Consider the following 22,971-nt stretch of genomic DNA (forward strand, 5'->3'; position numbering starts at 1 on the left):
GAGCGGGGGTGTGTGGATGGGGCAGGGGGCATCAGGGAACAGGAGTTGGGTGGGGCAGGAGTCCTGGGGGAGGGAGGGGCGCGGCAGATAGGAGGTGGGAGCCCGGCCATGACTCCCTCCCCTAACCGGCCCTCCACACAATTTCTGAAATCCGATGAGGCCCTCAGGCCAAAAACCTTGCCCGACCCTGTTCTAACCCCTTTCTGCAGAAGCAAAAAAAATTCCAAAATTACATGAAAGAAAACAAAAACATGAGTACAAAGAAAGTGAGGCTGTGTAACTGCTGTAAAGGAAATTGTTTAACCATATGACTAAATTACCTCTTTCCTTCCTACAGGCCAGCATTGTTCATTGACTCATTTCCCTCCTTCCTTTCCTCCTCACCCTTCCCTCCCTGAAGGCTGGCAAGGTCCTTACTCCAGAATAACTATTATATTTTTGTTTACACTAATTGTTTACATTACGTTAATCCCACCCCCTTCTTTACTGGTCAGTTTTGAAACACAATTTACTGTAACCTGCCGGCCCTCTGCTAAGCAGTAGCAGATGTCAGCGCCTTGGAGATCGGTTTGCATTGAAGAAGAACTCAGTGATGCAATCTGCATATTTACTCAGTGCAGCTTGTTTATTTACACTACATACATTAGTCTTTCTACCAAAGCGGGCACAAAAGGCACACAGGCATCTTTCGGAAATCTCAGCCCACACACCAATACCCTGTTCCCAGAAAGTAACTCTGCACTAATTGACTTCAGTGAGGGAAACTGAGGAAGAGAACAAACTCTCATACTGTTTGCCACAGCTTTCCCCAAACAACCTCTATCAGAAAACTAACAAAGCAGTGTTTTTTCAAATATTGTACACTTCTTGTGGACTACGAAAAATAACTTATAAGGTGGTGTAACATCGTCATTTGGGGACATCTGACATTACAACATATATTCTAATTACAGATTATTTGGGGGGTGTGGCATTAGGAAGGAAGAACCAAAAAGGTAGTTTTAATTCTAAACAAATCTGCCTTTCAGCAGTTTGGCAGTTTTTTCTCTTTCATTTAAATCTGATTATTTGTTTTAATTTATTAATATTATTAATAACATAATACTCATTTCTATTAATCTGATAAATCACTATGACCTGGCCAATAAAGTATTCCCCTTTCTTATTTGGTGGGAACACCTCAGCTTTCAGACCTGTAGCTCATTCAGCCCAGGATAGTTATTACTTCATAAACATTCAAATGATCAGTGTTGTTATGCTGTATTGATATTACGAGAGCACCCAAAGCACATCTGCATTCAAGAACTATTGTCCTAGGCACAACTAAAACTACAGAATGACAAAGTCCCTGCTCCAGAAATCTAGAATTACTAGGAATAAGTATCATTGTAATTAAAAAAAAAACTATACTATTTCTCAGTCATACCATCTTAGTGCCACACACACAAATTTGACACGCCTCCCCCTCTGAACCCACCACCATGCAGCCCCATTGTGCTGTATGAACATACAGGTAGCAATGGTACATTTGTCAAAGAACTTACAATAAGAGATATTATATTAAAATAATTATTACAACAATATTTGTAAGAAATATAAATTTAACACTGTATGATCTTAAATCTAAGAAATAGCACTATAATAATTAAATTACCTACACATCACAGATTATAAATAGTAGAAAATACAAACATCCCGTATTCAAATAAGCAGCAAATATTCTTCAAGTTATAAAGCTATTCTTCTATTAGCACAAATCAAAACCTAACTTTAACCTTTTAACTTTATTATTTAATCAGAATTCAGGATATTGCACCTTGACTGTGTGAGGCAATCAAGGTACATGAGCAACTATTTGCCAAGGACATATTCATGTACAATTTTGACAATACAATATGATTTTTGATCTATTATTCTTAAGCAACAGTGTTCAATTTCCCATAAAGGCAATGTAAATCAAAAACGAAACAGCAGGCAAAAGTGTAAATTATTAAGTTATGTTATTCTTATAAAAGCGCAGGGAATTCTATCAGAAAGACCAATATCAACAATGCATAATAGATTCACTTTCTCTCTCACACACACACAAAGAATATAATGAAAGATAAAAATGTACCGTATGCATTGTACACACTTATGAATAAATGTTCACAAAGATCTAATTACCAACATACATATAAGACCCCTATCACCGTGCTATCTGAGCATCTAGATATTGTTACCCTTTCTAAAAGCAGTTACTGGACAAATCCTTCCATCCACAAATTTGATTTATTACTTATTTTAAAAAAAATCTTTATCTACAACACTTGAAGGTTTTTCAAAGAGTATATTGCATTACTGTTCATTTAATTTATTGCATTCTTTTGAATTCAAGATAATGCATATTGTACCTGTAAATGTTTTACTATATTTACAACTTCTCTGGTTGAATAAGGATAGTTAATAATTCCTTGGTCAGCCAAGCTCCTCAGTTCTCCAAAAGCAGCCACCAGTTTCTGAAGGATTGGCTCAGGAACATCTGGTCCATACTGTCTAAGCATAGCCAGTTCCGACTGTGGTTTGGGATTATCAACTGCATGGCAGCTAAAAATGTCCCCTAAAATAAAAAAAATATATTGCATGCATTTAAGCCTTAATAAAAAGACAGATCTTAGTATCCACCTAGTATAGTTGAAAAACCCTGAAAGCCTTCAGAAAGTACTGAGGACCAACCCATTGAAAAATCAGGCCACTTGAAGTCATCTCATGCTGGTCACACAAAAACCAGGCATCCAAAAATCACTAGTTACCTCTGAAAATACAAAATTCTTAAGTCACTCTTCCTGAATAAAGAGACTGAAGGCTGAATTAGAAATGCCTGAAGGCAAGGTTGCCCCCCCCCTCCCCCCCAAAAGATGAAACAGGAACCTCTGACCCGTCACTGTAGTTCCCTGGAAAGGAGAACTTCTTCATGAAGTCCTGCTCTAAGCACTCTGCAGATAAGTGCTGTCTCCACAAATGCCTGTTTAGACCAGAGGAGGTAGCTTTGCAAAACTTGTCCACTACCACCTCCTCTCAGTCAGGGAGGTGGACTGGATAATAAATTTCAGTACACAGATAATTTCTGAAGGCCTATGGAAACCAAACCTGATCCATTTGGCCATTGCATAACTGAACATCTGAAAGTCTTCCCTTGAACTCTTGAAGAGAACAGGAAAAAGGGGGATTTATTTTTCTGCTTCTATCTAACTGCACCTTGAACATGCTTCTGAAGTCAAAGAGACAAGGTGTTTTCCATTCCTGGTTCAGAACTGGGAAAATCATAAGGGAAGTATATCTTGCCTAGGTGAAAAGGGGGCAAAATGTTGGCAAAAACTAGGACATGTGTAAAGGACCAACTTGTTACTATGAAGAACCAATACACACAGTTGTGGGAAAGTATGGAGAGCTTTACCACTGTCTTGGCTAAGGAGATCAATAGCCAGAAACCAACTTCAAGAAGAAGCAGCACAAATTGTCTGACCGAAGAAGTGTCACAGGGTGTCTGGCCCCTGGAAATGAAGGAAGTTCAGCTCCCCTGTGCTAGAACAGATGCTCCCAGTTGGACCAATTATGAGAGTGGAGCACCCCAGGGCTATAATGAGCCAGGCTCTCAGTATGGAAGGGGGATTGCTCAGGGAGCAGGAGCAGGCACAGGCAGTGGGAACCTATTGGAGGGAAAAAGAGCCTCCAAGAAGAAAGCCTTAGGAGGTGCTCTGTTAAAGGAGTTCAGGAGAATCCTGCCATAGGCCTTGAAGCAGGAGAGACTGAAAGACAAAGGGGAATGCCCCCAGGAAGTTGCAGTTCTTGAGCACACCATGAGCTGTTTTGTTCTTTTTGCTTATATTTGGAAAATAAAAGTGTCGATTCTTCGTGGGCTGGGGACACAATACAGTCTTACAGGATGCTTGAACAGAAGATCACAAAACCTGAGGAGGATCACTTTTATAACTCACTCAAGGCATCAGGGAGCTAAATGAATAGTGGAGAAAGATCAAATCTTTCAGGAGTGCTCTGATTCAAACCTAAGAGGCTTAGAGCATATGGATGTAGGGTCATTACTAGGCCCTGCTGAAGATGACCTTGACATGAAAGCAGAGGGGTTTTGACCCCTGGAAATAGCATTAAAAGGTAGAACTAAGCTTTGGCTAGTCTGGGGCAATTATGACTAAAAGCAGTTTTCTTTAGGAGTCTCCATGTGAGCAGGAGGAGAGGAAATATTTAACCATGGGAAAGTTCTATGGAATAGTAAAGACATCCTGGGCCAGTGTTGCTGGGTGCATTTCACTGAGAACAGGTCTACAACACGGACACCCCATTAGGGCTGCAAAACATTTGTGCTTGAAGACCACTTTCCCGGAAAGGCCTTGGATTACTCTTGCCCACAGGACTTATGTAGAACTTACTTTTTTGCTGAACAGATGTCCATCCCAAACAGGGTCACGTGTGAGGCAATGAGCGTCCTGCCTTGGACCTGGAAGTAACAGATTTAGGGATCCTCTCCCCACCCCAACCACCCCACCCTTTCTCTCACCATGAGATCAAGTAAAAGAAAGAAAGCTAATGTTCTCCCACACACAATACCATTAAATATACCTGATTTACAGGGCTCCCATTTAATACAAATCACTTACCTAGTGTGCCAAAAAAATCATTTCCCAAAAAGGGAAATCCGGGTCTGTTTGCTAGAACTATCATTCTAAAATCAGGATGAATTACTATTACATTTTCTCTCCCATCTACATTAGCAGGATCTGGAAAACAGATTGTTAGAAATGTTTTAGTTTTTGCCATTTATGAGCCAAACAATAGAAATCTGTACATCTTCAAAAAAACACCGAAGTCTTTATCAGCATGTTGCTCCACTATCAGAGCTCTAGGCACTATAATTATTTTGTTTCATAAACCTAGAGGAATAATCGTTCCAAGCTCAACGATGCATTGAATATCTCAGGACCAGAACAACTTGTGCCTTCAGTAAAACTTGATAAGGTTGATAGCACAAGATATATCCATAAGAAACCCCTTGTAGAGATTTCTAGACATTGCCCTGTGTGAGGCAAGGAAAGAGATCTGGGGCTTGCCCTCCTACAAAAAACGCTGTCCACAAACTTGAAGACCCCTGGGAATCTGTGAGAAGCCAGAGCCACGTGTGCAGAGAACGTGCAACTGGCTCAGGCTGGGCTTCTCCACCTGCTCCCTGGAAGCATATCTTCATTGGTACCACAGGGAAACTTCTCACAATAACACAACCAGGATATTAATTTAAAAAACTAGATACTATTTCTTTTAAATGACACCCTAGAGATTTGTGGTCACCTAGCATAATTCTGGTATTATATCACTTGAATACTGAATAATTACTTTATTCACACTTAAATCTGTGCTCCTAATCTGTTTAAAAGAAAAACATCACCTCTATTTTCATCACACATATAGCATTGTATTGACTAACAGTGAAGATGTACTTCAAGCACAGCTCTGCTCTGAAAAGTAACTGTAAAAATTCCAATGTTTCAGTTTTTTCCTCCAATGATTTCCACTTGATGAAATTCCAATGATGAAATTTTCTCAGCTTACAAGTAAAACAGCAACAACAACAAAAAACACACAAAGATTTTTGCTAACTGCCAGCCCTGAAAAAATTCAACCTGGGATCCAAAACTTAAGATACGGATCTGGCAGGCCAAAATACGTTCTGAGGAATAGGACTGCACAGATGTAACCAAGAGCACAATTTGGTCAAATGCATCCTTATTACTGGAAGTGATGAAGACACAGCTCATCTTGATTTTTGAATTCCCAGCCGAGACGGTTGCCAGTTAGTAAAAACCCCTTTTTCCCATGGAAAATAACTTTTCTATGACAATAATAACTGAAACACTAACGTGGTGTCTCATGGGCATGTTTACAGAGTCTCTCTGCAGAGGAGTACCACACTTAAAACTCTAATTGCTAATGTTTGCACAGCAAACATTTTTTCGACCATTAGACTCTTTTGTAGTTATGGCTTAACAAATGAAATTGCTGGAATATGGCAACATACTATGTTTTACCGTGGACTATAAAAGCAACTTACTGGCAACAAGGCGCCTTCCATCCGACAGAACCATTTCTCCACTTTCCACAAGAGTTTTTAAAATACAGGTAACATTTGTAGGTGCTTTGTCTGCTTCATCGATAACCAGAATATGCCCCAACTTGACTGATTTCACCTAGAAGACAGAAGAAATGAACTGTCATATATATAATTTATTATACACATACACACACACACACACACACTGCAATATTGCTTTCTCAGTTTCTTCTAGTAACATTTTGCATTTACCCTCTATAAGTTAATATAGAAAAACAGACAGTAAGTGATTACTAATATAATATTAAAGCATTAATAAATTGTTGCTTAAAAAACTGATGAAAGAAATGGACACTGTTAATACCAAATATGTTTGTTTTCAGTAGGGCTGTCAATTAATCATAGTTAACTCATGCGATTAACTCAAAAAATTAATCGCTATTAAAAAAATTAATCATGATTAATTGCAGTTTTAATTGCAATGTTAAACAATAACAGAATACCAACTGAAATTTATTATAAATATTGTGGATGTTTTTCGACATTTTCAAATATATTGATTTCAATTATAAACAGACTACAAAGTGTACAGCGCTCACTTTGTTGTATTATTTTTATTACAAATATTTGCACTGTAAAAAGGTAAACAAAAGAAATAATATTTTTCAATTCACCTCATGCAAGTACAGTAGTGCAATCGCTTTATTGTGAAAGTGTAACTTACAAATGTAGATTTTTTTTTGCTACATAACTGCATTCAAAACAAAACAATGTAAAACTTTAGAGCAGGGGTAGGCAACCTATGGCACGCATGCCAAAGGCGGCACTCGAGCTGATTTTCAGTGGCACTCACACTGCCCAGGTCCTGGCCACCGGTCCGGGTGGGGGGGGGGGGGCTCTGCATTTTAATTTAATTTTAAATGAAGCTTCTTAAACATTTTAAAAATCTTATTTACTTTACATACAACAATAGTTTAGTTATATATTATAGATTTCTAGAAAGAGACCTTCTAAAAATGTTAAAATGTATGACTCGCACGCGAAACCTTAAATTAGAGTGAATAAATGAAGACTCGGCACACCACTTGTGAAAGGTTGCCAACCCCTGCTTTAAAGCCTACAAGTCCATTCAGTCACTCACTCAGAGAAACAAGTTTGTTTACATTTACTGGAGATAATGCTGCCCACTTTCTTATTTACAGTGTCACCTGACAGTGAGAACAGGCATTCAACATGGCACTTTTGTAGCCAGCATTGCAAGATATTTACATGCCAGATATGCTAAACATTCATATGCCCCTTCAAGCTCTGGCCACTAATCCAGAGGACATGCTTCCATGCTGATGACATGCGTTAAAAAAAATAATGCATTAATTAAATTTGTGACTGAACTCCTTGGGGGATAATTGTATGTCTCCTGCTGTTTTACCCGCATTCTGCCATATATTTCATGTTGAGGCAGTCTCAGATAACCACCCAGCATATGTTGTTCGATTTAAGAACAATTTTGCTGCAGATCTGACAAAGCACAAAGAAGGTACCAACATGAGATTTCTAGGAATAGATACAGCACTCGACCCAAGGTTTAAGAACCTGAAGTACCTTCCAAAATCTGAGAGGGATGAGATGTGGAACATGTTGTCAGAAGTCTTAAAAGAGCAACATGGCGATGCACAAACTACAGACCCTGAACCACCAAAAAAGAAAATCACCTTCTGTTGATGGCATCTGACTCAGATGATGAAAATGAATGTGGGTCAGTCTGCACTGCTTTTATTGAGCCGAACCCGTCATCAGCATGGAAGCAAACCTCTGAGAAAAGTATTACAATACTCCTTTGATAAGCCCCAATCCTGTATAGTTTACTGAGAATTGACTATTGCAGATTTACTTCTGTTTAAATATGTATACGCGTGCATGCACAATCACACATATGTAGCTATATGTATGTGTATACACAAACACAATGAATTGAAATAAAACACATTTTAGTCTTGTGTATGAACCCCAGCTTTGTTTTCCTTTCTATTTTTTAATTAAAAATAGGTAAGTTATATTTTACACCTAAGGCTGCGAATCTGTGATGGAGATCACAGAAGACATGAACTCCGTGACTTTCTGGGATCTCCGTGACTTCTGCAGTGGACAGTGCAACTGGCCCAAGGGCCACCTGAGCAGCTGGGGCAGCCCCTAGGGAGCCGCACCGACCGCTGCTCAGGCATCTCCCCCCCCCAGCAGCAGCAGAAATTTGGATGTGGGAGGGCGCTCAGGGCTGGGGCAAGGGGTTGGGGCACGGGAGGGGTTCGGGGTGCAGGCTCTGGGCAGCGCTTACCTCCTGGACCTCCCTGGAAGTGGCAACGTGTCCCTCCCTTGGCAGTCTCCACCCGTAAGCGCCACCCCCGCAGCTGCCATTGGCCACATTTCCTGGCCGATGGTGGCTGCAGAGCCAGTGCTCAGGGCAGGGGCAGCATGGAGAGCCCCCATGGCCATGCCTCCACCTAGGAGCCGAGAGACATGTCGCTACTTCTGGGGAGTCGCGCGGAGCGTGGTAGAGAGCCTGCCAGCACCGCTGTCCCCACAGCACCAGTGAGGGTCCTGGGCTGCCCCCCTGAGCACCCGTGGCACCCCAGGGCTGCCCCCTGCCCCAGAGCGCCTGATTTAGTCAGGGTTATATAGTACAAGTCATGGGCAGGTCATGAGCCGTGAATTTTTGTTTACACCCATGACCTGTGCATGACTTTTACTAAAAATATCCATGCCTAAAACATAGCTTTAATTACAGCCAAGATTTTAAAAATTGGATGCCTAAAGTTAGACTCCTAAATCCATGTTCATGGACTCCTAAATCCATGACTCCTAAATCAGTGGCCTGATTTTCAAGAGCTGAACTCTCGGCAACTCTCACTAACTTCCAGTGTTCTTCCAACAGAAAGTCAATGGAAACTGTTGAGTGTTCAGCATTTTGAAAAATTAAACTACTGATCTTGGTGTGTGAATATGGACTTGGAAGTCTAACTACAGGCTCCTATGTAAACATTTTTTTTTAACATATATATTATTGAAGACTACCTCTGAATTCTGTCTAGCTAATGGAGTGGATGTGTGGGCAAATGCTGCTGGGAGAGAAGACCTCATCTATCATACCAGAGCCCAAACTCTGTGAATGGCATGACATGCAGAAACAGATTCTCTTGCATATGCACACACCATGTGCCTGTGCATGAATGGTGGTTGTGCACACATGGAAAAGGCTTTGCAAACATGCAATGCATTGGCGTGTATGGAGGAAGGGCAGCAGGTGATACTGAAATGAAGAAGGAATGCTAGAAGAGATGCCACTGCTCTGGGGTGAAGGTGAGGTGAAGCTGCCGTGACAGACAAGAGTGATACTGTTAAAGCAGAACCAGATGGAAGGGGATGCTGCAGCTGGGAAGGAGATGAGGAGGTTGGGCAGGACCAGATTCTGCTGATTGTGAGGTGTGATGAAAACTGTAGCTAACATAAGCAGTCTGGATCCTGCTTGGGAGGATGGAGCAGAAGGAGCAGTCTGCTTGGGAGGATGGAGCAGAAGGCGGTATAGGGAGTGGGGCACAGGTGTTAGGAGTCTGAGTCACTGGGTATGTAGGATGTGTGTTTAGAAACTGGAAGGGAAACATCGGAAAATTTCAGTGCATCAAGTAATTCCAAAATGAAATAAATAATATGCTCCTTCTGCATGTCAGATACAAGATGATCCCAGAATACTACACTGATTGGCTTGTGGCACACAAAATGTACGTGAAATAAACAATAAGAAGTTGTCCAATACTGCTAATAATGTCTTGCAATATTTGATTCTGTTGCTGAATTATAATATTCTCATGAAAGTTTACGGTACCCAGACCACAGGTATAAGAATGTTATAATTTAGTCCATTATTCCTTGGCCTTTGTGGAGCCTCCAATATATTTTTTAACAGTTTTAGAAATGAAAATAGATTTTCAAATCTACAAATATAATTTAAATACTGACCAGTGGTGAGTCTTCATATGTAATACGGCCATCTGTAACGGAAGGCTGCAGAGTAAGGCTCTGTACAGTGGTATCCCTGAGATTAAAAAAAATGTAATTGGAAACAAAATAAAACTGACTTTTATTCATAAACTAAAAGGAAAAAAATAAAATTGAAAGCCCTATTTGGGAGCAATACTGCAGAATTTTCTCTCCTGTAACAGGAAAAGCAACAATAAATGAAAAGCCCACAAACCATTATGCACCAGAGTACAGAAACTCATGGAACCAATGTACAGGGTTGAGTAACATAGTGATGTCATGTACGAAGAGTAATTTTATTTTTAAACTTCATGAGGTACCAAAGTGGTAGGTGCCTGGGCGCCCCAGAGAGCCTGACTTTTCCACTCCACTTTCTAAGACCCATAAGAAGAAGTGTACTGAGGATGATTAGAGAGACCATTGCCACGATCCCTAATTGGTCAGAGAAGTTACTGTTTAGCAATCTCTCTTCCTCGCTCAAGGTTTTCATAGCAATTCCTTGCCCCTTTGAACCTGGGAAGTGAGAAATCTAAACACTGAACCCCATCTCTCCCATATGGAAGTGAAACGTGCTATCACTAGTTCTGGGTAAAGCATGCATGTTTTAAACTATAATTTTCAGGAAAAACATTTCCAAATGTCAAAGAAATCCCCTCAGATAAAGCAAACTGCTTAGCAGTGTCAAAGTGAAGTCCAGTTAATATTTTAATTGCCCTGGTCCATACTACTATCTTCAAGAGGAAGTGAGATTAGAAAAAAATAGTTCTGACCAAAAAATAGTTCGTTTTTCAATTTTTACTATCTGAACTGCACCAGATGGAATAACTATTTACTAGCACTTGATACATCATTGTATCATAAAGTGCTAAAGTTAGTTGTTGTTTTTTGCTTTTTAATGTTTAGTGTTCCTTTCTTTCCAAAATAACATACATTTAGGGAGGTTTTTTTTAAAACAGTCTGATGAAAATGTGTGGAGAGTATACCCTTTAATTTCAGTTAGTACAATCGACTTCAATTAAAACTAAATGTGTAGCAAATGAAGAACAGGTTGTAGTTCAGGAAGGTCAAACACAATATCTCTTTATCTGATTAAACCACAAACCTTATTATGAGCTCTGATTTAACAAAAATCACGCTCACCTTCATAGCCATCTACTGAATCAGAATTATATGCTTAACCTAAAGTTATTCGTCACTCAAAACTTCAACCTTAGATTTATCTTCAGATTTTGTAACACATTTGTAAAAACCAGCAAGAACTCAGATAGGCTTCATAGACACAGGAAATCAAATATAGCATTGTTTGTAGTAAACTGTAAAATGGAAAGCATCCAATTTTAGCTGAAATCTGGAAGTAGTTAACATCCAAATCTGTCAGTAGCATTTCTATCCCCAACAACTACTGCCTTATTTAACAAAGATCATAATTGATCATCCCTAAAGTCTCTGCTAAAAACAAAACAAAAAACCCCAAGCAAGACCATAATAAAAACACAAACTGCTAATTAAATCTTTGCAGCGGGGTATTTTTTTTTTTTTTTTTTTTTTACAGATAAACGTAACATGAAACATCACTTTCCTACTACCTTAACCCATTTCTGTCTTGCAAGAGAAATCAATACTAGATGCAGCAACAACTTCAAAGAATAAAAGGTTTCCATAATAGTTCCTTGGTTGATCACCGATTACTTGTGATATAGGCCAAATTCACAGATGCTGTAATTAGGCATAAATCCATTGAAGTTATAATCTTTAGTCCAAACCCATAGTGCCTTAAGGGTACAAGCATTTTATGACACGTAAACCATACCAGTCAAGGACTAGAACACACACATCCAGTGATCAATTAAATGAGTTTTCATGAGTTGTTTGAAGGATAAAAGGGAAGATACTTATATACTAACAGGACTGTTCAAAGCATAAAAGGGTACACAACAAAGGCACAAATATGGGAGCACCACAGGAACAGGAGACAAATTGAGCAATCAGGAGGAAAGCCTGAACAAAACATGAGGCACGGGGAGGCGGTTACAGAAGGCTTTGAAGACTACAAGTCCGACCTTCATAAAAAAGGGAACCACTGCAAAGATAAAAGAGGTGGGGAGATATACAGTGGTATTATGGATGGGCATAAGAGGGTATGGGCAGAACTGGAAAAGAGGAAAGACAAGAGATCAATAAGTGCAATCAGTGTAAATAAGAACAGTATATCAGCTGGTTGTAGTTAATCATATGGCTCCAGTTTGAAACATCATCTGATATATTAAAAAATGGTCCCCATCTACAGAGTGCTCAAATCATGCTTTATGTCATGCTAATTAACACAACTCCTCATAACAACATAATTTTCAGCTTAATTTTCTAGTGAAGACAAGGAAATCAAGACTGAAAGTAGTGGGAGGAAACAGAATCAGGTGACAGAGGGCAGAAATGTTTTAATCATCCGGGAGCCTACAAAATGTAGAAAACATTTAGAAGCAAGAGGAAGACCAAGGACAGAGTAGGCCCGTTACTCAACGAGGTGGGAAAGATAATAAAAGAAAATGTGGAAATGGCAGAGGTGCCACCAAGTAATTCCAAAGTGAAATAAGAAGAAGGTTGGTGGTGATTGGATGTCTAACATAGTGAATGCCAGTGAAAATGAGGTAGGATCAGAGTCTAAAATAGGGAAAGAACAAGTCAAAAATTACTTAGACAAGTCAGATGTCTTCAAATCACCAGGGCCTGATGGAATGCATCATAGAATACTCAAGGAGCTGACTGAGGAGATATCTGAGCCATTAGCAATTATCTTTGAAAAGTCATGGAAGATGGGAGACATTACAGAAGACTGGAAAAGGACAAATATAGTGCCCATCTATAAAAAGGGAAATAAGGACAACCCGGGGAATTACAGACCAGTCAGCTTAACTTCTGTACCCGGAAAGATAATAGAGCAAATACTTAAATCAATTTGCAATCACCTAGAAGATAATAAAGTGATAAATAACAGTCAGCATGGATTTGTCAAGACCAAATCATGTCAAACCAACCCGAGAGCTTTCTTTGACAGGGAAACAACCCTTGTAGATGAGGGGAAGTGGTAGATGTGGTATAATTTGACTTTAGTAAGGCTTTTTATACTGTCTTGCATGACCTTCTCATAAACAAACTAGGGAAATACAACCTAGACGGAGCTACTATAAGATGGGTGCATAACTGGTTGGAAAATCATTCCCAAGGAGTAGTTATCAGTGGTTCACAGTCATGCTGGAAGGGCATAACGAGTGGGGTCCCACAGGGATCGGTTCTGTTCAATATTTTCATCAATGATTTAGGTAATGGCATAGAGAGTACACTTATAAAGTTTGCAGACGATACCAAGCTGGGAGGGATTGCAAGTGCTTTGGAGGATAGAATTAAAATTCAAAATGATCTGGACAAACTAGAGAAATGGTCTGAAGTAAATAGGATGAAATTCAATAAGGTCAAATGCAAAGTACTTCACTTAGGAAGGAACAATCAGTTGCACAAATACAAAATGGGAAATGACATGAGCCTAGGAAGGAGTACTGCGGAAAAGGATCTGGGGGTCATAGTGGATCACAAGGTAAATATGAGTCAACAATGTAATGCTGTTGCAAAAAAAAGCAAATATCATTCTGGACTGTATTGGCAGGAGTATTGTAAGCAAGACACGAGAAGTAATACTTCTGCTCTACGCCGCGCTGATTAGGCCTCAACTGGTATCCAGTTCTGAGCACCACATTTCAGGAAAGATGTGGAAAATTGGAGAAAGTCCAAAGAAGAGCAACAAAAATGACTGAAGGTCTAGAAAACATGACCTATGAAGAAAGATTGAAAAAAATGGATTTGTTTAGTCTGGAGAAGAGAAGACTGAGAGGGGCCATGATAACAGTTTTCAAGTACATAAAAGGTTGTTACAAGGAGGAGGGAGAAAAATTGTTCTTCTTAACCTCTGAGGTAGGATAGGAAGCAATGGGCTTAAATTGCAGCAAGAGTGGTTTAGGGTGGACATTAGGAAAAACTTCCTAACTGTCAGAGTGGTTAAGAACTGGAATAAATTGCCTAGGGAGGTTGTGGAATCTCCATCATTGGGGATTTTTAAGAGCAGGTTGGACAAACATCTGTCCAGGATGGTCTAGATAATACTTAGTTTTGCCTTGAGTGTAGGGGACTGAACTAGATGACCTCTTCAGGTCCCTTCCAGTTCTATGATTCTAAAATAATTGTAGAATTGTTCCTACTGGCATGCAGGAGTTATAGCATGTACATAACACATTCCAATATCTCCTGATAAAAAAAGTAAATCTGAAGAAAGATAGTTTGCATGGCATTAGAAAGTACCCAGGATAGCCACAAAGCAATTTCCAAACTTCTTCTCAATTCCCTGGCTATTCTCCATTCCTTCCCTTTTTGCAATATTTTCAAAAAGTATTTTGGGGACTTGCAGTTAATCAGGAAAGCTAAATGTCTGGCATAGCCCAGAATTAATTCTAGTGATTTCCCTCCTGTCCCGCAGATCAGTATAACCAAATCCAGTATGCCAAAATCCAATATTTTCTTAGCATACCAGGTGCAGAAGATATTAACAACCTCCCAGTCTGCTGGCATTAGTCTTTCCTTTCATAAACATAAAATATGCAGTAAGGCTTCAATAATTTCCACTTTTCTTCAATAAATTTAATGTGGATTACAAGACAGAAAACATATACAAAACTGACTCATGTCTTTCAGAAAATCTCCATCTTGTACTGAACTACATTAAGGTAGAGACATACACATTAAGTGACTACAGTTGAACCTTAGTTACAAACACCAGAGTTACAAACTGACCAGTTCACTACACACCTCATTTGAAACCAGAAATACAGAATCAGGCAGCAGCAGAGACCAAAAAACAAAACAAAACAAAAAACCAAACAAAAAAAAGTACAGTGCTGTGTTAAATATAAACTACTAAAAGAAAATAAAGGGAAAGCAGCATTTTTCTTCCGCATAGTAAAATTTCAAAGCTATATTAAGTCAATGTTCAGTTGTAAATTTTTGAAAGAACAACTATAATGTTTAGTTCAGCGTTATGAACAACCTCCATTCCCAAGGTGTTCGTAACTCTGAGGTTCTACTATATGCTATATTTGAGACTTCTCAACATTGCTGACTAGATTTTTTAAAGCTACAACTATGAATAACTGGCATTCCTGTCACCAGGTTGCAGAATTTCACTCCCCACATCAAATGACCTAAACTTGCAGTTTTCCTAGTTGATGTTTACTAATTAGTATCTCTCAACGTTAGCCAGGTTCTCACAGAGACATGAGCAACGGAGCTTTCAGCCTCATCACGCTCCGCACAGAAGCAAGGAAGTGGGAACATAGGAGCAGGTGAGAAAAATGGTCTAATAAATTGTCATCCTGTTTAACTGAGACAATTAGTTCTGTCCTATTAAAAGCAGAAACTGAAATGATGTAGTGTCATTTCCTACTGGCTTATTTTTGCCTCTACAAAAAGAAAAACCCATCAGCTCTTCTCGATCATGATGCTGCTGGGTTCATGACGGTGTCTCCAAAACTCTTGTGGACATTTTTTTCCTTACTCCATCCCACAATTATACTTGTTTTGCCTAGACATGTTTTCCTTCTTGTAGCTAAGCATTGCTGCTGGTGCTTTGTTTAGCCCAGATTGATTTTTTTCTGGAGTTTACACATTTATTCAACACTAACTTGTCTCAATTAGTTACAATCCTGATTTTGATTCCTAGCATCCAGTGAAGTAGCTGTAAGACCTTGGAAAATCCCACTAGCAGAAGCACTTATTGAACAGATTGTTTGATCAAGTACTGGTGGTAGAAGAGAAGAGGTAATCCCTCTGCTGACTCTCTGACCATTTTCTTTAAAACTATGTAAGTCTTACAAAAATAATCTATTTTGAAAAAAAGATTCTTGCTAAGGCATATTTAATTACCTTAATTAATGCAATTACCATGCCCATTCAATTCTGCGGGCAATTTAAGCACTGAGACTAACCAGGGCGCCAATTAGTGCTAAATGCAATATTGCCTTTTTTAAATGCAGTCACTTCTTCACTAAGGGACTGGATCAAAATCACTACTTATCTCAAACAGGCCACCAAAGGACTGGAACAAAATGACTACGTATTTCACACAGGTCACCAACCATATTGGTCATCATTACCAATCTGGATCATAATTCAAATCAGTCAACCAGAAAAATTCTCCAATTTTCCAATTTCACCAAGATATTAAGTCCTCTAAGCAACTTATTTGAAAATAAGTGGAAAATTTGTTACTTTCTGGGACTAACTTCTTCCCCCACTGCAAGACTACTGGGTTGATCCTCTCTTACTGCAAATACCAGGGGCAGTACAGATTTGTTCATCGGGTCTGTGGCTTGGCCACATTCCTTCCACCCTCGCTCCAGATGAATATTTCTAAAGCTGTTTGGAAATGCTAAATCTTTATTAATAGATGAATAAGGAATTACTGTTTAATATTAAACTATAGGAATGGAACCTGAAGGAGCCACATAAAAGACTTACCTTGAGTGGGCAAGGCTATGGGGAGAGATCAGTCCCAGACGGGATATCACTGAGTAACAAATTTTCCATTCTGGATCCTGACCTCTTCCCCATTCTGAGACATATGCGATGTAAGGAAAAATTACTTGAGCAGGAGGAGGGAAAGAGAGAGAGAAGTAGGACAAAAGAAAATGTTCCCTCTTCCCTAGAATTGGTATTATTAGTGTATTCTGAGCACCTTCTTGCTGAATGATGTTTCCACAGAGGAATGAATGTCAAGCTAGTAATGCTTTATAGAAGCATTGATGGTGTCCAGGTGACAGCTTTAGATTTCTTCTGTAGCGGCTGATGTATTTTCCACCTCGGACATTACCAGGTAAGTGTTTGAACAAGCTCTTATAATTGGCTTACATTCAGCTAAAAGAAAAATAAGCATATGACACTGTTTAACTGAGATGGGAGAGTAAGAGGTCAAGGGTATGTTGTAAGGAATCCAGAACAAACATCTGGTTTCACTAGGGTTAATCTTTTTATCTTGAAAACAGCAGGAGAATTTTGTCCAAATCCTTGTGTAGGCTGAGAGGGTGGAATGTTAGGAGAATCTCTTTGGGAAATTGTCCCTTATCATTTAAGGATCTACTGTTCAACCGTCAAATTATTAGGCTCAGGTAGACTAAATTTAGATACAGGAACAGGCCACGTGATTCAAGATCCAGCCTGCTAGGAAGATGGAAGGGAGGTCTCTCAGACAGCTGCCTCCTCTCCAGCTGGAGGTGATGAGATTGACCACTGTTTCTTCCTTTTTTATCTTTCAAATCACATTTCCTAGTAGTGAAAGGGGAGAAAGCAGGGACCTTATTCAGCCATTTATTGAGGCAGAATGTATGTTCCTTCCAGTGTACTTTGGTCTGCTTTCATGATCAATAATAGTCTCATAGTTGTATTTCATCTGAACACAAATAAGTCATTCTGGGGTGACCGAGGTTGGAGAAATATTTATTAGTTCAGGGACTGTTTTGAGTTGTCTAATTGCTGAGGGCTAAGCTACTCCATTCTTGTGTTTAGTGTCCCCCAATTGGTGTCTTCTCTGGGAAGTTGATGCTCTGGAGCCTGTGTGACCTTAACCCCGTTCTCTGTGTGCACTTATAATTATATCTCTAAGATTCCTCAGCCAGGCTATTAATCACTATTTCAGCAACACATTTTACTTGTTTGGCATCAGCAGAACTACTTGGGCTATAAAAGGTACAACTCAGCATGAGGAAGATGGCAAAACCAAGATGTAGCAGCGTGGTAACCCCGCTCCGGTCCAGAGGGGGCTGTGGTTGGAGAAAGCAGCTTTTAGGCTGAGCTGATTGGGGGAAAGTGGCTGCAGCTGGGGCCCAAACAGACTCAGCTGGCCCTATAAAGGTCAGGGCAGTCACACTCTCTGAGTGCAGAGAGAGAAGGGCCTGGCTGCAGCAAGCTAGGGATAGCGTACTTGAGTGGAGCAGGACTGGGGACAGGCTGAGGAGCTGGGGAGCTCCAGCCTGGATAGCCCCAGGCTGCGGCCTAGCGGAAGGCCAAGGGGTACTGGGGGTTGCAGAGGGCAGCCCAGGGCTAGGCCCAGGCAGCAGGTCCAAACCCTCCTTGCCAGTGATGAGTGGCCTATACTGCAGTCTGCCCCAGGGAGCGGGGGCTAGTTGGTGATTGGCAATGGCCTAGTGCTGAGGCAAGGTGGGGATAGTGGGTGGGGGTTCCCTGGGAGGGGAGACCTAGCGTGTGGGTACTGCCAGGGGGCAGCACCCAGAGCAATGGGCACCGGGGTCCTGGGAGGGACACGGGAGCGGGAAGGAGAGGACAGGTGGATCACCGGCCTGCTGAGGGCACTCCAGAGGCTGGAGAGCTAATTCCCTGGATGACCAGCAGGAGGCACTGCAGGGGTGAGTCGGCTCCTCTTATACAAGTCCATAGAAACGATATGTCAAATTAACCTTTCCAATCAATGTGCCATCTTCAAATGGGGAAATTATATATCCCCTCCCTGCCATTTTTTAATTAAATTATAATGAAATCATCTCACCCTAATTGCTAACTCCTCAATGAGGGAGATGTCCTTCTACAACTCCCACATTGTGTGTAAGTACATGTTTCACTCAGTGAACAGCTGGAAACACTTAGATCAACTTGAGAGGAAAGTGAAAATCTCTGCCTTTCTATCCTAAATTGTATTTCTCCATGACTGCCAAACTGCAGCAAATTCAAGCCGAATTCAGCTTCTAACAAGGTAAATAAGCTCTCTAGCAGCTGGAATCTGCCAATTTCAGTGCCAGTCAGTCAGACAGTTTATGAAAGGCTAGTGATGGGAATCGAAAACACAAGCTTGGACGAATGCTTGCAAGTCTTACACTGCAACATTACAATGACTGAAAATGTACACAAAAATGGAAATAACAGTCACATGATAGTCACTGCTTCAATGCAGTGAAGAGAAATTTATATCACAAAGGTACTATTGTTAACGTTTATTTCCCATCTCATAAATTGTTCAAAGAATAAAGCACAGTTTTAGGCTATTTTGTTCAGTGATGCATGAACAAATATAATAATAGTTTAGACATGCATTTCTACTACTCAAATTCATAACAAAGAACAGATATTTATTCTTTATATGTCTGCATAGATTACAGCAACAATGATACTTTCAACTGGTACATCAAGTATAATATTGTCACTTAATATTTCTTCCTCACTTTGGCATAATTGTCTATAAATGTATATAACTGAACCCAAAACCTAAAACTCTATAAGAGAACAATTTAAGAAATTCTCAGGGACATTAGTACAAAAATGTTTTTTCTGTGATTGATCACCTGTAAAATTCAATGTAGTTTTAGCCATGTTGATCCCAGGAGAAGAAGAGAGAAGATAAGTGACGTAGTATATTTTATTGGGCCAACATTTATTGGTGAGAGAGACAAGCTTTCAAACCCCACAGAGCTGCTCTTTGTGGCTTGGAAGCTTGTTTCTCTCACCAACTGTACTTGTAAAATGGACAGACCGGCCAAACTCAAGTAAACATGCAGATATATTTTGCCATTTAAAGTGTTCCCTGCTGTCCTAGATTCTAACTACCCCGGTAAGAGAGAGACGCCCATCAACCATCAGCTTGCAAGAACAGCTATATCTTAATTCTACTATATAAGCTGTCTTGGACCACTAAAGCTCTTCTTTCTTAAATCAACTTTTTAATTTAAAATTTAAAAAAAATCTGAAGTCAAAGCTTAAAGGGTAATTTTAAATTACCCCAACTGGGAACGCAGATAATTAGATTTATAATGATTATGTGATCTGTAAAGAGGGGAAAGAAAATTAACATCAAAAGATTAACACACAATTTATACTAAGTGTTGCTTGTAGGGACACCAAAAGCTCATCCCCACCCCCATTCATTTGATTGTTAAAGATCTCAAAATAATTAGGTTTATTTTGAAAAAGACAGCATGTGTGTCAAGTCAGTCTCTTCTTTTTAAAATTGGCATACTTCAGCAGTTTATCAGTGAAGTGGAAAAGGCACAAGACACACTATAGCTTTTCAAAACAGGAATTAATATCATCCCTTTAATCATCAATCACTAAAACAAATATATTAGCTATGACAGGGAGTTGCAGTAGTAGCAGTGTAGATTCTCAGCCAAAAAAAAAAACAAAACCTTTCAAAAATAGGGAAGGCCAGCAACAAAGCAGTGAAAGTCAGTTTAAATAATAGTAAGAACGTCTTCCAAATACCTAACATTGCTATATCCATCTAATATTGGTATTTTGTTACCAGTGACAAATATACTATGTCAAATCATTTACCAGCAAAGCCACTATGCACCTTAGCACATCCACACACAAACAGTGGGGGAAAAGGAGAAAAGTTTTTTGAAATTTCAGTTAGTAGATAGCAAAGAATGAACTGAAGTCTTAATATGGTTAGTTAAAGGAGCACCTTGACTAAACCTGCTTCTATATTTCTATGCAGTTAAAAGGAGGGAGGGAGAGAGGGATTCTATAACCTCTAGTTCCATGAGAAGGTACAGTAGTCTATATTCTCAAAGACAGCCTTCCAGAGGAGAGTATAGAGAACAACTATGTCCCAAACTAAAGGCAAGAGCATGAGGTAGCTAGGATTTTCAGCCCCCCCCCCCCCCTTACTGACTCATTTCAATTTTCCAGGAAGATATTTTTAGGGAGAGTTCTCTCAAGACAGAGACAGCCAGACACAATAAAGTTCTCAAGCAGCATTTTTCTTACTCTTCCTACCTGTAAATTTTGATTATCAAAAGACATATTTTTCAACAATTAGGGTATGTATGGTGAAATCAATGTTTATAGACATTTACTGACAAATCTAATGCTTCCAAGCCTACAGATATTTTAAAATGTGGTGTCTCCCCAAAACCATATACCTCTCACCCTTTTTTCCCCCTCATGACTCAGGATACTATATTCAAGAGTTCAAGACCGTAGATAAAAGAGGAACACCAGGGTTTCTATGGTTTTGCAACTATATTCAACTACATAGAGTTTCTTTACTCATATAATCTGATCTAAGATGGGTTTTTAAAACTATACTTTGGAAATATGGATATTCTGGCATGGTCAGACAAGCCAAAGATTTTAGTGAGAAGAATGGACCTGTTTCAAATTGCATAGTTGCTCGATTTGGTTGAATCTATTACTGAAAACGAATGGCAGCACACTTTCATAGACAAACACAACAAAGAGTCTGGTGGCACCTTAAAGACTAACAGATTTATTTGGGCATAAGCTTTCGTGAGTAAAAACCTCACTTCTTCGGATGCATAGAGTGAAAGCTACAGATGCAGGCATTATATACAGACACATGGAGAGCAGGGAGTTACTTCACAAGTAACTACTTTACTCAGTCTTGTGCAGGAACTCAACGATGTCGGACTGGACCACACAGGAACAGGAACCCCCAACCAGGAACCACAGATCATGTTATTTCTCACCTCTATATACTATTTATTTATTTTAAAACATTTTTGCTGTTAACAGGCATGTTACCTCTGGAGACACAAATCCACAGTTTGAAAACTGCAAAACTAAGCATCTCTGATGGTATCTTCTAGACTGAGCACTGAGCCCCATTGGGTAGATAGAAAGATGAACCTAAAAAAATCTATATAGAAGCCCCTGGATTGGGTCTCTAATCCATGAACTATTGGAACTCATTTACAAAACTTTTCTTAAACATTACATGAATATATTGTCTCATACTATACCTTTAGAATTTATAATCCCTATTCTATGATGAGATATCTTTGAGCTATAATGTATCTTAATTAAAACTAGCTTTAGGTTTTTCCTCAAAAAGCATTTTATCAAAAATATCTGATTGATTGATTGATTTTTTTTAAAAACATTGATTTTTATCCAGCCTGGAACCATGTTAAAAATAGTCTGCTGGAATACAAAACTTCTGTGTACATAGTCCTGGCTGCAGGAACCTGCAGGCTTACCAATCAGTTCCTTGTCTTAAACAACAACAACAAACTGGGCTGTCTCTCACAATGCCTTGCTAGTGACCAGCGCAACCCCTCCTGGTGCTCAGATCACTCAGCACAACCACATGTGGAGCCCCACAGCATAGGCGCCGACTCCGTAGGTGCTGCGGGGATGGAGCACCCACGGGGAAAAATTAGCGGGTGCTCTGCACCCACCGGCACCAACCTCCCACTGCCCCCACCCACTCTTCCTCCTCCCCCAAGCATGCCACGTCCCTGCTCCTCCCCCTCCCAGCGCTTCCTGCCTGCCGCCTAAGAAGCTCTTTGGCGGTACTTAGGACTTTCCAGGAGGGATGGGGAGGAGTGGGGACGTGGCGCACTTGGGGGAGGAGGCGGTAAAGAGGTGGGGACTTGGGGGAAGGAGGTGGAATTGGGGCGGGGCGAGGGTGGTGCAGGGGCGGCTGGAGTGGGGGTGTGTCAAGCACCCATGGGGCGGAGAGGAAGTCAGTGCCTATGCCCCACACCCAGCTATACTGCATGAATACTCTCAGAGCCACTCAATCACACAGGGAAAGGCACCAGTCAGATCCCCCCAGCTCCCAGCACTGTACCTCAGGAATATACCGTCTTACACTGCTCAAGATGAGCAGTGCAAATTTATTAATTGGTTCACCACTTCATCAATGGAAAGTGGATATACACCAGCCCTTGCAAACCTGATCAGTTTTGCCACATACTTCATACAAACTCACTGGTAAAGATAAACAGTTAAACAAATTTATTGACTACAAAAATAGATTTTAAGTG

General features: G+C 40.1%; 1 protein-coding gene across 1 annotated transcript in view; it reads right to left on the minus strand.

The window, feature by feature from the left end:
- VWA8 (von Willebrand factor A domain containing 8) overlaps positions 1-22,971 on the minus strand; it is a gene marked incomplete in the record, with an annotated part of 259,242 nt that overhangs the window by 99,437 nt on the left and 136,834 nt on the right. Inside the window, 4 exon segments of the mRNA XM_034758419.1 lie at positions 2,394-2,599; positions 4,656-4,775; positions 6,101-6,236; positions 10,112-10,187. Coding sequence (XP_034614310.1) covers positions 2,394-2,599; positions 4,656-4,775; positions 6,101-6,236; positions 10,112-10,187 — 538 coding nt within the window.

Source organism: Trachemys scripta, chromosome 1 (assembly GCF_013100865.1).
Source record: "Trachemys scripta elegans isolate TJP31775 chromosome 1, CAS_Tse_1.0, whole genome shotgun sequence".
In the NCBI taxonomy this organism is placed as follows: Eukaryota; Metazoa; Chordata; order Testudines; family Emydidae; genus Trachemys; species Trachemys scripta.